This window comes from Oncorhynchus nerka, linkage group LG3, assembly GCF_034236695.1.
Source record: "Oncorhynchus nerka isolate Pitt River linkage group LG3, Oner_Uvic_2.0, whole genome shotgun sequence".
Classification (NCBI taxonomy): Eukaryota; Metazoa; Chordata; class Actinopteri; order Salmoniformes; family Salmonidae; genus Oncorhynchus; species Oncorhynchus nerka.
The window spans coordinates 41,799,160-41,815,302 of NC_088398.1; the positions used below are offsets into that span (position 1 = coordinate 41,799,160).

Here is a 16,143-nt window from a genome sequence, read left to right on the forward strand (position 1 = left end):
TTCCATGACATAGATAGACTGACCAGGTGAATCCAGATGAGCCTGTCACTTGTCAAATCCACTTCAATCAGTGTAGATGAAGGAGCGGAGACAGATTAAAGGAGGATTTTTAAGCCTTGAGACAATTGAGCCATGGATTGTGTGCCATTCAGAGAGTGAATGGGCAAGACAAAAGATTTAAGTGCCTTTGAACTGAGTATGGTAATTAGGTAGCAGTAGAACATTTGAAGTTCTGGTACTCAGCTCACCATCAAGCATTGATTGTTTAACTGTGAAATTAGGTATCAGCCTACTCAGTGACACCCACAGAACACAACTATGTAGAGTTTATACAATTATTAGCGTCTACGTAGCTACATAGTTGTGTTCTGTGGGTGTCACTGATACCCCCATTTCATAGGTGCATAATCCATGTGTTAGGCTGTACAGTGCAATATGAATGTCCAAAACACACAATATACTGACTGTTGCATGTTTTCAACAGTTTTAGTTTCAATGGGATCATTTTATTTTGAAGGAGAGTCGAAGATTCCACTAGTGTTGCTCACGCTAATGTTGGTCACAACACACTGGTGAAAACACTTCCGCGAAATGTGACGAAAATTGGGTCATACGTTGCACCGCCCACGCAATATGGCGCCTCCTGACTGGTCGGTAACCCTCATTGCAACTGCATCATTTTGCAGCGTGTTATGTTTATGTCTTCGTTTTAGGCGCACAGGACGTACCATTTGGAAAAGCTTTTTTGGTCAAATAATGGCACGCACTGAGAAACCCCTGTTTCGGATCGCGTAAGTTTGTTGAAGCTTCAGTATTTTCCGAATCAAAATGTATTTTTCTCCATTGTCGTTTCTCACTTCTTACAAAATGAAGCGATGCTTCGGTTAGCTAGCGAACTAGTTACATCTGTCATTATTTTGCCTGCAAATAATGTAACTATGAAAATAACTGAAATAACACAGGCTGTTACATTTTAGGTATACATTGTACACAAGAACCAAACTTGGTTACATGTACTACAAGAGGCAGATGAGGAAGGCACGCGAGCAGTTCCCCACTGGGCATTCCAGAGCACAGCCCATGGAATTAAATGGTAACGTTAGCTGTGGTTCCCACAGGCTACTCATGTTTAGTCAGTTAATAATGTGAGCTAGCATAAAGATCAGTGCATCACTTACACGTATCCTGTCACTCATCTATCTACAGGTATTAAAATCATGCCCATTTCAGTGCTGTCTGATAACTACAGCTACCTTGTCATTGACATGGCCTCGAGCGTTGCAGTGGTGGTAGACCCTGCAGACCCACAGACAGTTCAGGTGGGTGACAGGGTCATGGTTATGCCTTCTTTGTAGATCTACTTTCTGACCATTTTAATACTCTCTCTTGAAATAGTTGGGGGCACTTATGAAGACTATGTCGTGTAAACGTAACAAAGCATCTGGTGAGCTTGGCATTTCATCGGCCTATGCTACAGTGGACATTCAGTATATAAGTCAGCGTTCACAAGATAATTTGGGACACTGAGTGATTGCAACACAGAACAATACACTATTAAATGTAAATATGGAGGAGCCTCTGAAAGGGCTGACTGTCATAATGCCTCATCTCATCTGTGGCACTTCCTCTTGGCCTCAATAAGACCCTCTTTGATTGGATGTAGCCGACTCTGGTGCCAGTCTGGCCTCTGTCCCATGCACATACAATGATTGCTCAGTCTGGAGTAGGCCACACTGTGGTTTATGGTGTCCTCGATATATCCACAGCATGTTTCATATAAATAGTGCATGTTTCATGTAAGATTTTCGCCCCAATGACTTCAAACGTGTTATATTATCTCTAGTTAATATATATATATATAATACAAAACAGCACTTTTCAGTTCCAGTCTGTGTTTCGCCTCCATCTAGTGTAGCCTAGTGGTTTAACGTGGTGGGTTTTTAGCCACGGTCGTGATAGGAATGTCTATACCCTGTCGACGATAATTGATGCCACTGTCTGTAATCGTTTTTAGGCAGTCCTCGAGGAAGAAGGGGTGATGTTAGAAGCGATCCTCTGCACACACAAACACTGGTGAGAACCGAGAGGGTCATTACTTTGAATGCCAAAATGACTTGTAGATGGAGGATTAGATGAACTGGGTTGTAGGTGTCATACATATCAATGGACCTGTTCAATATTTTGTTGTTGATGCTACATCCAAATGTTATAGGTCGCATTGCAGTGTGATATTATGTTGACATGTTCTGTGTTGTTCATCTACACACTTTTTATAATGTGCTATTTAGTAGCTGCTTTAAAAAAATAAATAATGTAATAGACATATTTTGTTTTTATCCCTAGGGACCACAGTGGGGGTAACAAAGGACTTAAAAAGCTGTACAGCTCATGTCGTGTTTATGGAAATGCAACTGATAACATTCCTGGCCTCACACAGTAAGTCTAGGCTACAGCTGCGTAGTAAGTCACGGTCCTATCTTTGACAGCTTTTCTGTTGTGTTTGGAATTTCAGCCTTCATCTTTCGTCATTATGTTCTCGTGAAAATTGTAGTTATGGCCAACATTATAGGGGAAATTGCATGTTATTTGCACAATTCTGTGATTCAAAGTCATAGAGGAGATTGGTATGTATCATTGAAGATATTGATCCAGAGGGCAAACATGCATTTCACTTGCTAAACAGAATGTCACCAGTAGTTCCCATGGCACTGTCCGTTGATTTGTCTACTATGGATTTGTGGAGAATTAGCTCCTCAGTCTCAGATTACATACAATCAGAAAAGGTCAAATGATTCACTGTGACATCACAGCTTCTCACTATTATTGGCTTGTATTTAGCATGTTAATCAGTAATTCATATATTCATATATCGTCAGTGCTTGACTTGGGATGGAAGAAGTACTGGAGGTGTCTTTTTCCATTTTCAGATCTCTGATTAGTCTCTTAACAGTTCTTACACATTTTCCACGACTTCTCCATGACTTTGAACCAAATTTTCACGCCGATTATTATAGCCTACATGAAAAAGTAAACATTATTGACACTGGAAAGCTACTGTGTCTGATCCCATGTAGACCTACCACCTCCTGCCGTTGTGCCCTTGATCAAGGCACTTATTCCCCCCCATATAGAACTGCACTGTTAGTCGCAAGTGGTCAACCCTCCATCTGGAGAGCTCCTGGGTGTGCAGGCTTGTCTTTTTCAACATTACAACCAAATACTTTTGTCTTTATAAAATGATTCCCTCATTCAATAAATCAGGGATCAAATGGATAAGGTAGGCTACTGCGAAGCAAGGTATCTAACTAGACATGCTTATATAAACTCAGCAAAAAAAGAAACATCCCTTTTTCAGGACCCTGTCCTTCAAAGATAATTCGTAAAGATCCACATAACTTCACAGATCTTCATTGTAAAGGGTTTAAACACTGTTTCCCATGCTTGTTCAATGAACCATAAACAATTAATGAACATGCACCTGTGGAACGGTCGTTAAGACAATAACAGCTTACAGACTGTAGCCAATTAAAGTCACAGTTATGAAAACTTAGGACCCTAAAGAGGCCTTTCTACTGACTCTGAAAAACATCAAAAGAAAGATGCCCAGGATCCCTGCTCATCTTCGTGAACGTGCCTTAGGCATGCTGCAAAGAGGCATGAGGACTGCAGATGTGGCCAGGGCAATAAATTGAGGACTGCAGGGCAATAAATTGCAATGTCTGTACTGTGAGACGCCTAAGACAGAGCTACAGGGAGACGGGACGGACAGCTGATCGTCCTCGCAGTGGCAGACCATGTGTAACGACACCTACGCAGGATCGGTACATCCGAACATCACACCTGCAGGACAGGTACAGCATGGCAACAACAACTGCCCGAGTTACACCAGGAATGCACAATCCCTCCTTCAGTGCTCAGACTGTCTGCAATAGACTGAGAGAGGCTGGACTGAGGGCTTGTAGGCCTGTTGTAAGGCAGGTCCTCATCAGATCATAGAAGGAATGAGTGTAACACTGAGGCCTGTACTCTGGAGCGGGATCGAGGTGGAGGGTCCGTCATGGTCTGGGACAGTGTGTAACAGCATCATCGGACTGTGCTTGTTGTCATTGCAGGCAATCTCAACGCTGTGCGTTACTGGGAAGACATCCTCCTCCCTCATGTGGTACCCTTCCTGCAGGCTCATCCTGACATGACCCTCCAGCATGACAATGGCACCAGCCATACTTCTCGTTCTGTGCATGATTTCTTGCAAGACAGGAATGTCGGTGTTCTGCCATGGCCAGTGAAGAGCCCAGCTCTCAATCCCATTGAGCACGTCTGGGACCTGTTGGATTGGAGGGTGAGGGCTAGGGCCATTCCCCCCCCCAGAAATGTCCGGGAACTTGCAGGTACCTTGGTGGAAGAGTGGGGTAACATCTCACAGCAAGAACTGGCAAATCTGGTGCAATCCATGAGGAGGAGATGCACTGCAGTACTTAATGCAGCTGGTGGCCACACCAGATACTGACTGTTACTTTTGATTTTGACCCCCTTTTGTTCAGGGACACATTATTCAATTTCTGTTAGTCACATGTCTGTGGAACTTGTTCAGTTTATGTCTCAGTTGTTGAACCTTATGTTCATACAAATATTTACACGTTACGTTTGCTGAAAATAAACGCAGTTGACAGTGAGAGGACGTTTATTTTTTTGCATAGTTTTATAAGGCTAAAATATTCCTGTTTTGGGGGAAGATCTATGCACAGCAAGTTATTTGTCAATTAGGCTATTTTTTGGGAATATTTTTAACATTGCAATTGCATGGCTACTGTTTAATAGAGGGGAATTCCAGCTTTCCAACTGCGCACATTTACTTAGGCTACACCGTGCCGGTGGAAAGGCAACAACAACGTGAATGCTTAGTTAGCTATAGTTAATGTGTAGCAGTTATCTCGCTAGTTGTGTTTGTGAATTGGTGATCTATTTACTCTGTCATCACCTGCTGCTGAAGTGTCACGCTCTCCCTCCTCGGGCACGGCCCGCTCGCACTGGCACTCGCAGCACCACAGACGCGCACTGAAAGGTCAATCCGATAATGGCTGATATGTCGTTTTCTTAATTGATTGATCATATTTAAGTGTGCTTTCCTGAATTACATTAACAACAATTAGGAAACTCATTTCCATGACCTTACAAACCCTCATTTGACAACTTGAAACAGCGCGTCATGCCATACAGGCTGGCACATGTTCAATCTGTCTCAATCTTGGAACAGCCTAATGTCACGCTCAGATTCACAGACTAGCGGCAAATAAGCTTCTTCAACAAAGCGGAATCGGGAAATGAATGCCCAACCTCCATTGCTATTCAATGAAGATCCCGCCTTCATTCCGCCTTGGTCAAACTTTTTTGCCTCTGCGTGTGAATCTGGGCCAGGATAGGCTACTTTGTTTTTCTAGAGCAGTCAGTACGCAAACCCCCCCCCACAATTTTTTTTTTTGAAGCGCCGGTACAGTGTTCCGGACAGCTCCAAGTCCAAGTCAAGCACGGTATATAATACACTGGGGGTACAGCACTGTGGTAGACTAGCGTCCTGTCCAGGGGATGTACTTATGCATCCAGCTGTCTCAGCTACAGAAACAGAAGACCTGCTCCTGTAAGCCGTTCCAATTCACACAAACCAAGGCTTGTGCAAGACGACTTATTTGTACTTTGAAGCATCTCACTGTTATCTGAGTGGTGTGAAGAGGAAAGCAGTGGTGCGTGACTCTTAATATGCACATCAACTGTCCAGGTGGTCACATGAACTTATCTGATGACCGCATGCATGAAGCCTATTGTCTTTTGCTTGGTTTTCCAGCCCACTGACAGACAAAGACTCTATAGACGTGGGCCGTATGCACTTCAAGGCACTGTTCACACCTGGACACACAGTGGGTCATATGATCTACCTCCTGGATGGTCGTACCATAGGAGCCCCCTCCAGCCTGTTCTCAGGTGACCTAGTGTTCCTCTCTGGATGCGGTAAGTCAAGCTCCAAAATCAGCTCTGTAAGTTAGTTATTTTTTGATGCACTTAGTGAGCAATGGGCACGTATTGAAAAGCAGGTTCACAGTTGTTCGGCTTCTGTAGCTGTAATGCACTATGTTTGCTTTGAGTGTCATCCACTGCGTCGCGTGCGCGTATATAACTCGGTAATTGCGGCAGATCATCTATTTTGTCTGCAGGGAGGATGTTTGAAGGCAGTGCCTTAACAATGCTGTCGTCACTAGACACGGTCGGCTCCTTGAGTGATGAAACCCTCTTATGGCCTGGTAGGGAAATGACCTCCTCCTTGTCTGTTTGCATTAAGTGCAAATGTATGCATTAGAATGACAAACAAAATATTTCAGCGCCAGTCCCTTCTGTAAGACTTGTATTGATGTCTGTGTTCCGTGTGCACGGACTTGTATTTCCCAGGCCATGAGTATGCAGAGGACAACCTGATGTTTGCTGCCGAGGTGGAGCCCCACAACGCTGCCAGGGAAAACAAGTACCAGTGGGTCCTACAACAGAGAGGTCAAAAGCTGTGTACGGTACGGAGAATAATCCATCCTCGTTGTTATTCCTTACTGGCATCAAATCCCAAAGGTAGTCACTATCCCGGGCTGTGTGGAAGAGAGGCTTGTCAAGGGGGCCCACAGGACCGTCTTTGTTCGAATGCCTTTGCACTCTCTCTCCTCTCACTGAATGCTCCCGTCTTCGGCGGTACATCAGTCAGTGTATCTACTGTATCTATGCCGAACGTGTTAAAAACAGCGTGAATCCATTCTCATAACCTCATGTCTATGAAACTTTTATATGTAGGAGACTAGAAATAGCCCTACCATCAGTGATCGCATCCTCCTAGTGTCTTTGACGTTAGTGGATGCAGATTCCAACGGTGGAATGCATGCCAGACTGGAGCTGTGGGTGGGATTTTCATTTGGTCAGGAGGATAAGACCCAGTCTTTGCTGTGGATTTGACTCATCTGAGCTGCTGGGATCAGGGTGTGGGTCTGATGCCTCTGCCCTCAGGGGATGCTTTACTAACAAGCAGGGTGTCTGTCTGTTATGAAAATATGGCGGCGAACATTTGACTGGCAGTATTTTATTCGACCGGACGTTTTGAGAAATGTACCGGATGCGTATGCATTGGGGGGCGTAACCTAATTAGGGCGTCCACTAACGGAGCTCAGAATGTTAGAAATCGCATTTTAGATTATGGTAGTTAAAACAGAACATGCAAGTTGAGAATGCAATGGCGTGTGTCCTTACCGCGCACTTTGAAGATGTTAGGGCAACGGTCCACGTCCTCAGCCAACAAGACGAGTAAAAGAACCGCCAAATCACTAGTCTATGGATGGACGGTGCGTGAGTTTCAAGTTTGGGGAAGCGCATAAAAATGAACCTTTTGTAATAAAGCATTCGATGCATCATTGTATTTGCCGATTTATGCGATGAGTAGATTGGATAGTCATCATTTAGGCTAATAATATAACTCGATCACTGTTCGCAAAAAAACAAAAAAAGGCTATTCAATGCATGGCTGAGCGTGTATAGCGGAGAGGTACGTTTCTTTCTTTGCGTGGGAAAAACACATTTTAATGCAATTCTACAGCACTTTATATGACAGGAGACATTAGCAGAATCTTTTTTTTGATACGACAAATTCCAGGTTAGCCTACTCTGCTGACACCGACAAGCAGATCAATCAACACGACGTTGTCCATATAATACGCCTATGAGAAGGGGAGACGCATATAATATGACGTCTGTCTAAACTGGAGGAGGAAATCATTGTCCCCCCCCAAAAAAACGTTTTAAGTGGCACTGAGACAACGGTGATAAAGAGTGAATATGTGCAGTGCGCACTCACCTGGTGATATGGCCGATGCTCTTCGCTAGTGCCAATAAGGTAGGCTATAGGCCTATTGTTGTTCGGGTCAATTAAATTGAGACTTTTGATAACTAAAAGACAGATTGGTCTTTTCATTGTCTTCTCTTTACAGCAATAGCCATTTTCTTTACGGACAATTTAATTTTGACGTTTTGCGATATGCCTGGCTGGGCCTCATTACTCAACAATCATGTATTTGGTATTTGCCGGGCGCACTGCATAAATTGCGCTCTGCCTTTCTTCCAACTGTTAAATAAAGGTAAAAAAAAAAAAAAAGCTGTAGGCAATACGATTTTAAAACAATCCACAACTTTTTTTTTTCAAGGGTGAGCTAATGATCCTCTGTTGCCAGGTCATACTTTAGTAGCCTATTTTGAATGACTTTATTTATTTCTGTATAGACAGGAGTAGGCTAATTAGGCTATATCAGTCTGGCAATTTAATTCAATGTACGTAGGCTCATAGGTGGCGTGTTCATAAGGCTATGTCAATCTACTATCCCCCATAGTAGAAAAGTTGACCTGTTCTATTGGTCAGCTTTTCGAGAAAGAAATAGCCCAAACAACAGACTCTGGGACAGTTGTGGGACGATAGATCCCAAATTCACAAAACCAGTAGGTTTAAGCTACATAAAAAACATTAAGAAGCAAATCAAATTGGTCACATGCAGATGTTAATGCGAGTGTAGCGAAATGCTTGTTCTTCTAGTTCCGACCATGCAGTAATATCTAACAAGTCATCTAACAATTTCACAACCACTACCTTATACACCCAAGTGTAAAGGAATGAATAAGAATATGTACATATAAATATATGGATGAGCGATGGCCGAGCAGCATAGGAAACATACAGTAGATGGTATAGAGTACAGTATATACATATGAGATGAGTAATGTAGGGTATGTAAACATTATATAAAGTGGTATTGTTTTAAAGTAACTAGTGATACATTTATTGCATCTGATTTTTTTATTATTAAAGTGGCTAGAGATTTGAGTCAGTATGTTGGCAGCAGCCACTCAATGTTAGTGATGGCTGTTTAACAGTCTGATGGCCTTGAGATAGAAGCTGTTTTTCAGTCTCGGCCCCAGCTTTGATGCACCTGTACTGACCTCGCCTGCTGGGTGATGGATGGGGTGAACAGGCAGTGGCTTGGGTGGTTGGTGTCCTTGGTGATCTTTTTGGCCTTCCTGTGACATCGGGTGGTGTAGGTGTCTTGGAGGGCAGGTAGTTTGCTCCTGGTGATGCGTTGTGCAGACCTCACTACCCTCTGGAGAGCCTTGTGGTTGTGGGCGGAGCAGTTGCCGTACCAGGCGGTGATACAGGCTGACAGGATGCGGGTTTTTGGTGACAAGCCAAATTTCTTCAGCCTCTTGAGGTTGAAGAGGCGTGTGGGTGGACAATTTCAGTTTGTCCATGATGTGTACGCCGAGGAACTTAACTTTCCACCTTCTCCACTACTGTCCCGTCGATGTGGATAGGGGGGTGCTCCCTCTGCTGTTTCCTGAAGTCCACAATCATCTCCTTTGTTTTGTTGACGTTGAGTGTGAGGTTGTTTTCCTGACACCACACTCCGAGGGCCCTCACCTCCTCCCTGTCGGCCGTCTCGTCGTTGTTGGTAATCAAGCCTACCACTGTAGTGTCATCTGCAAACTTGATGATTGAGTTGGAGGCGTGCATGGCCACGTAGTCATGGGTGAACAGGGAGTACAGGAGAGGGCTGAGAACGCACCCTTGTGGGGCCCCAGTGTTGAGGATCAGCGGGGTGGAGATGTTGTTATCTACCCTCACCACCTGGGGGCGGCCCGTCAGAAAGTCCAGGACCCAGTTGCACAGGGCGGGGTCGAGACCCAGGGTCTCAAGCTTAATAACGAGTTTGGAGGGTACTATGGTGTTAAATGCTGAGCTGTAGTCGATGAACAGCATTCTTACGTAGGTATTCCTCTGGTCCAGATTAGTTAGGGCAGTGTGTAGTATGATATGATCCTTGACTAGTCTCTCAAAGCACTTCATCATGACGGAAGTGAGTGCTATGGGGCGATAGTCGTTTAGCTCATTTACCTTCGCTTTCTTGGGAACAGGAACAATGGGATAGGGAGAGATCGAATATGTCTGTAAACACACCAGCCAGCTGGTCTGCGCATGCTCTGAGGACGCGGCTAGGGATGCTGTTTGGGCCGGCAGCCTTGCGAGGGTTAACACGTTTAAATGTTTTACTCATGTTGGCTGCGGTGAAGGAGAGACATTTAAGTCATTTAGCAGACGCTCCTTATCCAGAGCGACTTACAAATTGACCGCAGGTTTTGGTAGCGGGTTTAGTTTGTCTGGGAGCAAGACAACGAATCTGGTGTAAGATCAGAATGTTTAGCCTAAAATGTTGCTAAACTATTATTTCTTAACATCATTAGCGCAGCAATTCGCACAAGGCAGTAGGCTATGGGCAAATGTGCATTTGGTTACCGGACAATGAAAGAAAGGTGGGAACACGAGAGAATAGTTTATGGAAGTCTTTATAGAATAAATGCCTCCACGGATATGGTCGGATTTTGCCAAGGCTACTCAGAAGCAAGGTTGTATGAAGTAAAATATTCAGGTTTCAAACAATTAAGTAGCTATGTTTTCAAAATGCATACTGCCTCCAGCTCATTGCAAAGTGTTGGTGACCCTCTTTAATTACCAGTTGAGAAATAAAACTAGTAGCTCTTTTTAATTGTGGCCCAACAACTATTTTTAACACAAAGTTGCATTTAGAATGGTTGCGCAATGATTGGGCTTATAAAATCACTGTTTGACAGATTTTCCGTTCAAAGGCTCTGTTTCTGTATGCTGTGCTCGGGTGATAGATGAGATGCATAACGAATATACACAAGTGGCAATTTAATTCCACAAAAATATGCACATTTACGGCACGATGGCGCAAATGTATTTCCATCAATGAACAGGCTAAAAAGCGTTATTTCACAATGGGATTATTTTGGCAGATATTTTGTTGCCCTGTTCCAATTTGATTGGCTTTTCTATTTTTTTGACGGCCAAAAGCCAGCTAACAAGTTACCCCCCAGGTAGAAACCTATTGTGACTACCAGCTAGTGTAAAGGACGTCACGCTGCTTGCTTAGCCATTACCGCTTCCTCCTGATTCGGCTCACACTGAGGCTCAAACCCAGGACCTCTGCCTTGCCAGCACACCCTCCTGAAGCGTCTTACCAATCGGGCCAGGCGTAAAGCTAGCTATCCGCTACCGCAAGTGGTGACCCTTCAGGCTGAGGAGTACGTTTTCCACATTCCCATGTGCTTACACGAGCATACCCCTCTGTCTTTACATACAGCACATGCAGATCATTTCTATCAAACCATTAACTGAAGAAACCTTTCAGACCTCTACTTGGAAAAGCTAAGGCAAAAACGACCTATAGTATGTTGAGTTGAGAGAATTACTATTACTCTTTTGTTCTTCATACATTGTTTCCATAATCATGTGGTTTCAGAGTCCCTCCACCATTGGAGAGGAAAAGGAGTACAACCCATTCCTGCGCATCCACTCCTCTGAGCTGCACCAGGCTTTGGGCCTCCAGCAGGACCAGGATGAGGACTGGACACTGTTCCGGGCTCGGGTCTTGGAGGAGCTGCGAAGGCGCAAGGATATTTACAAGGGCAGATAGCGATGAGAATACATTTGAACAAAATGCCTTGAGGTGAATTAAGCCAATTGGGAACTCTATATTGATGTAATGTGAGGTTCAAAATAAATACAGGCAGATGTCTTTTTTTTTTCTTATTCTTTTTTAAGAATGCCGTGTTCCGTTCCATTCCATGTTGGTTGTTCTGACCTTCCAGCTCTAATATTGCAGGTGACAAATATGAAACCCATTGCTTGAAATATGCGCACAGAAAAGTTTAGTTCAGGACACTAGTTGTAGTATCTCACTGTAAAGTTGACCTTGTGTGTGTGATTCTAAAAGTTGACATGGTCAACAAATGTATTACTGTAATGCAGCAGTCTTTTCAAATAATTGTACCATTTCTGGTACTCAAACTAGACACGGTGTCTAAAAGACTTGTTTGCACATTCATGTTATTTGTTGTCAGATTTCATTAATATTGAACAATAAAGATCAAGGGATAGGTACTGTTAGTTAGCTGCTATTATAGGTTTGTTTTCTATTTGACACTCGGTGTAATAGGAGTGAACAGATTGATATTGGAGAACCTGCAATATATTTTTTACGGTTAAATGACAAACTTCCGGCAGGTACATGGGTGTTAACTCAGTTTTACTGGACCATGTTGATACCACTTCAGTCAATGGGCACATGTTTCTATCTTGTATTTTGGCTGAATTGATACTGTATCTCCACATTGTATGCTGTGATAAAATTATTAAGAATTGTTGCCATTTTATGATTTTTTTTCCCTCAAATGGCTGTAGATTAAGTTATTGTTATGTGCAGAAATGAATTAAAGAAACCCTCTAGTTTATAGGTGACTGCTGACTTCTGAAAAGTTTAATTTAATTTTTTTATAACCACTTTTCTTGAACGTGTTACTTAACAAGTTAGATATCCTTTATACTGCACTGAAGGAGACGATTACAAGTCATCAGTAAGTTAGATATCCTTTATACTGCACTGAAGGAGACGATTACAAGTCATCAGTAAGTTAGATATCCTTTATACTGCACTGAAGGAGACGATTACAAGTCATCAGTAAGTTAGATATTTGGTAGAAGATTGAGAGCACTGGTTATTTGATGAAAATTAATTGGATTTTAATAAAGATATTCAAATCAAATCCAAGTTTATTTGTCACATGCGCCGAATACAACCGGTGTAGACCTTACAGTGAAATGCTTACTTACAGGCTTTAACCAATAGAGGTGTTAGGTGAACAATAGGTAAGTAAAGAAATAAAACAACAGTAAAAAGATAGGCTATAAAAGTAGCGAGGCTACATACAGACACCGGTTAGTCAGGCTGATTAAGGTAGTATGTACATGTAGATATGGTTAAAGTGACTATACATATATGATGAACAGAGAGTAACAGTAGTGTAAAAGAGGGGGTGGTGGGTGGCGGGACACAATGCAGAATGCCCAGGTAGCCAATGTGTGGGGGCACTGGTTGGTCGGGCTAATTGAGGTAGTATGTACATGAACGTATAGTTAGTGACTGCATATATAATGAACAGAATAGCAGCAGTGTAAAAGAGGGGGTGGGGGGTACACAATGCAAATAGTCCGGGTAGCCATTTGATTACCTGTTCAGGAGTCTTATGGCTTGGGGGTAAAAACTGTTGAGAAGACTTTTTGTCCTAGACTTGGCACTCCGGTACCGCTTTCCATGCGGTAGTAGAGAGAACAGTCTATGACTGGGGTGGCTGGGGTCTTTAACAATTTTTATGGCCTTCCTCTGACACCGCCTGGTGTAGAGGTACTGGATGGCAGGCATCTTAGCCCCAGTGATGTACTGGGCCGTACGCACTACCCTCTGTAGTGCCTTGCGGTCAGAGGCCGAGCAATTGCCGTACCAGGCAGTGATGCAACCAGAGGGTTGATGTTGCAGCTGTAGAAACTTTTGAGGATTTCAGGACCCATGCCAAATCTTTTTAGTTTCCTGAGGGGGAATAGGCTTTGTCGTGCCCTCTTCACGACTGTCTTGGTATGTTTGGACCATTCTAGTTTGTTGTTGATGTGGACACCAAGGAACTTGAAGCTCTCAACCTGCTCCACTACAGCCCCGTCGATGAGAATGGGGGCATGCTTGGTCCTCCTTTTCCTGTAGTCCACAATCATCTCCTTCGTCGATGGAAAGGTTGTCATTCTGGCACCACCCCGGCCAGGTCTCTGACCTGTGTGTGTATTTGCAAACCTTAATGCAAAAACACACAAATACTTCCAGGCCCTTTCAATTTGATAGTTTACGGCCTCAATCTCACTCACTCTCCCCAAGATTATAGTCCCAGGAAACATTTCAAAGAGAGACAATGACACCCCCATTTTCCCAGAAAAAACACAAAACACTTCATTAGCATTCATTATACTACACCGATTCAGAAACTCAAAAGTGAACTATAAACAAAACCTAATAATAATGATAATTCCACTGTACCTCAAATCATTAATCATACATTTTAAATCAACATAAATGTATATGTATGCTTAATTGAACATACACTTAGATACAATTATCCTGGTGCCTTTACTATCTAAATGTAATTATTTTTTCCTCTGTCGCAAATGTAGTACATTTCTCAGCGTAAGGAATCAGTGATATTTAATCCCAGGCATTTAATAAAAATGTAGACGTGTTCTCCCATGTCTCCTTTAACATACATACTTTAGATAACTTCCATCTGTCCCGGAAGAAAGAATCCTACTCAAACACACACAGATAATACAATGATTAATTAAGTAAAATAAACAGTAAACAAATAAACAAATCCATAACCCCTTTAATCAGCAATCTAATCATTTCAACCTGTTGATATGTTTAGTAAAAACTATCCTGATTTTTAACAAATCTAAAATCTTTCAAAAGTTGGTGCTGTCTCATCAGCGTAAAAATCAAACCTAACTTTTTTCCACTCATATCTACAAGGTTTGCATTCCCCAAAGGTCAATACTGTTCCGCTCGTACATTAATGATCTTCCTTCTGTCTGTACAGGGTCTGAAGTCCCAATGTATGCAGATGATACAGTGATAAATGCATGCAAATAACAAACAACAAGCTACACAAGAACTCACTACTCTAATGGTTCAGATGACAAAATTGCTGAGAGACTCATGTCTGCATCTCAATTAAAAAAAACAAACACAGTCTGCATGTTCCTCACAAAGAAAACAACTGATGCCCCTGAGACAGATGTCTATGTATCAGGGGAAAAGCTCCAGGTGGTATCTGATTTTACGTACCACGGCATCATACTTGATTCCATCCTCTCTTTTAAAAATAAAATTTTAAAAATAACTCAAATAACCAAATTCAACCTAGCTAATTTCCCAAAACATATGAAATTGTTTTGACTACAGAGGTAACCAAACTATAATTAAAATCTATGACACTCCCCCACTTAACATACTACCTTACTAGTTTGGCCCAAGCTTGCTTTACAACATTAAAACCCATTCAGTCTGTCGGCAAACAGGCTCTCAAAGTACTTGACAGGAAACCCAATAGCTATAGAAAGCATAAGCTCCTGAGTTGGAAGCTTGTACGATACACTGACGCCTATCTTGTATTCAAGATTGTAAATGCCCTGGCTCCCCCTCCACTCAGTACTTTTGTCAAGCAGAAAACCCAAACCTTCTGGCAGCAGATCCACAAGATCTGCCATGAGAGATGACTGTATAGTTGCCTTAAAGAAAAGTACCTTTAGTCAATCTGCTTTCAGTGTGAGAGCTTCCCATGTCTGGAATACCCTGCCATTAGACACACACAACTGTGATTAATGTGCACTGTCCCTGTAAAAATAAAAATTACTCAAACTGCAATCAACTTTAATGACCTGACATTGTTCCATGTAATGGAAACAGATTACAATGTTGTAATACATTTCTTCCTGCTCAAATTCACTGGTGTTACCTAAACAATCAAACCAAGAATCAATAACCATCATAATACATTATCACAATGTTTCCTTATTCACACCTGAATCACTTTCAGCTTAACATATCCTATTTTCTTTTCTTTCCAGTGGGCAAAAATATAACCCCTCTCCTCTCAACGTTCTGCCCTACCTCTATCGTAAGGTTAAAACCAAATTCGGGCCTCCCGGGTGGCGCAGTGGTTAAGGGCAGAACGTTGAGAGGAGAGGGGTTATATTTCTGCCCACTGGGAAAATAAAAAATAGCTGTGCCACCAGAGACTCTGGATTCGCGCCCAGGCTCTGTCGCAACCGGCCGCGACCGGCAGGTCCGTGGGGCGATGCACAATTGGCCTAGCGTCGTCCGGGTTAGGGAGGGTTTGGCCGGTAGGGATATCCTTGTCTCATTGCGCACCAGCGACTCCTGTGGTGGGCCAGGCGCAGTGCACGGTGTTTCCTTCGACACATTGGTGCGGTTGGCTTCCAGGTTGGATGCGCGCTGTGTTAAGAAGCAGTGTGGCTTGGTTGGGTTGTGTTTCGGGGGACGCATGGCTTTCGACCTTCGTCTCTCCCGAGCCCGTACGGGAGTTGTAGCGATGAGACAAGATAGTAGCTAGTAACAATTGGATACCACAAAATTGGGGGTAAAAAAAATAATTTAAAGA

At 43.0% G+C, this 16,143-nt stretch overlaps 1 protein-coding gene across 1 annotated transcript; it reads left to right on the forward strand.

Moving 5' to 3' along the window:
- The first annotated feature begins 603 nt into the window (after positions 1-603).
- Positions 604-11,674, forward strand: pnkd (PNKD metallo-beta-lactamase domain containing). The gene is made up of 9 exons (XM_029632113.2): positions 604-791; positions 978-1,093; positions 1,207-1,319; positions 2,015-2,073; positions 2,344-2,436; positions 5,840-6,003; positions 6,207-6,293; positions 6,439-6,554; positions 11,385-11,674. Exons 1-9 carry the CDS (start codon positions 634-636, stop codon positions 11,556-11,558), a joined length of 1,080 nt encoding a protein of 359 aa, XP_029487973.2. The 5' UTR covers positions 604-633; the 3' UTR covers positions 11,559-11,674.
- The last annotated feature ends 4,469 nt before the right edge of the window (positions 11,675-16,143 follow it).

Bases quoted from the DNA above. Each gene is read 5' to 3' on its own strand.
- pnkd (XM_029632113.2), top strand. From the start codon at position 634: ATGGCGCCTCCTGACTGGTCGGTAACCCTCATTGCAACTGCATCATTT. The intron at 6,004-6,206 runs GTAAGTCAAGCT...TTTTGTCTGCAG, and splicing joins AGTGTTCCTCTCTGGATGCG to GGAGGATGTTTGAAGGCAGT. The intron at 6,294-6,438 runs GTAGGGAAATGA...TGTATTTCCCAG, and splicing joins TGAAACCCTCTTATGGCCTG to GCCATGAGTATGCAGAGGAC.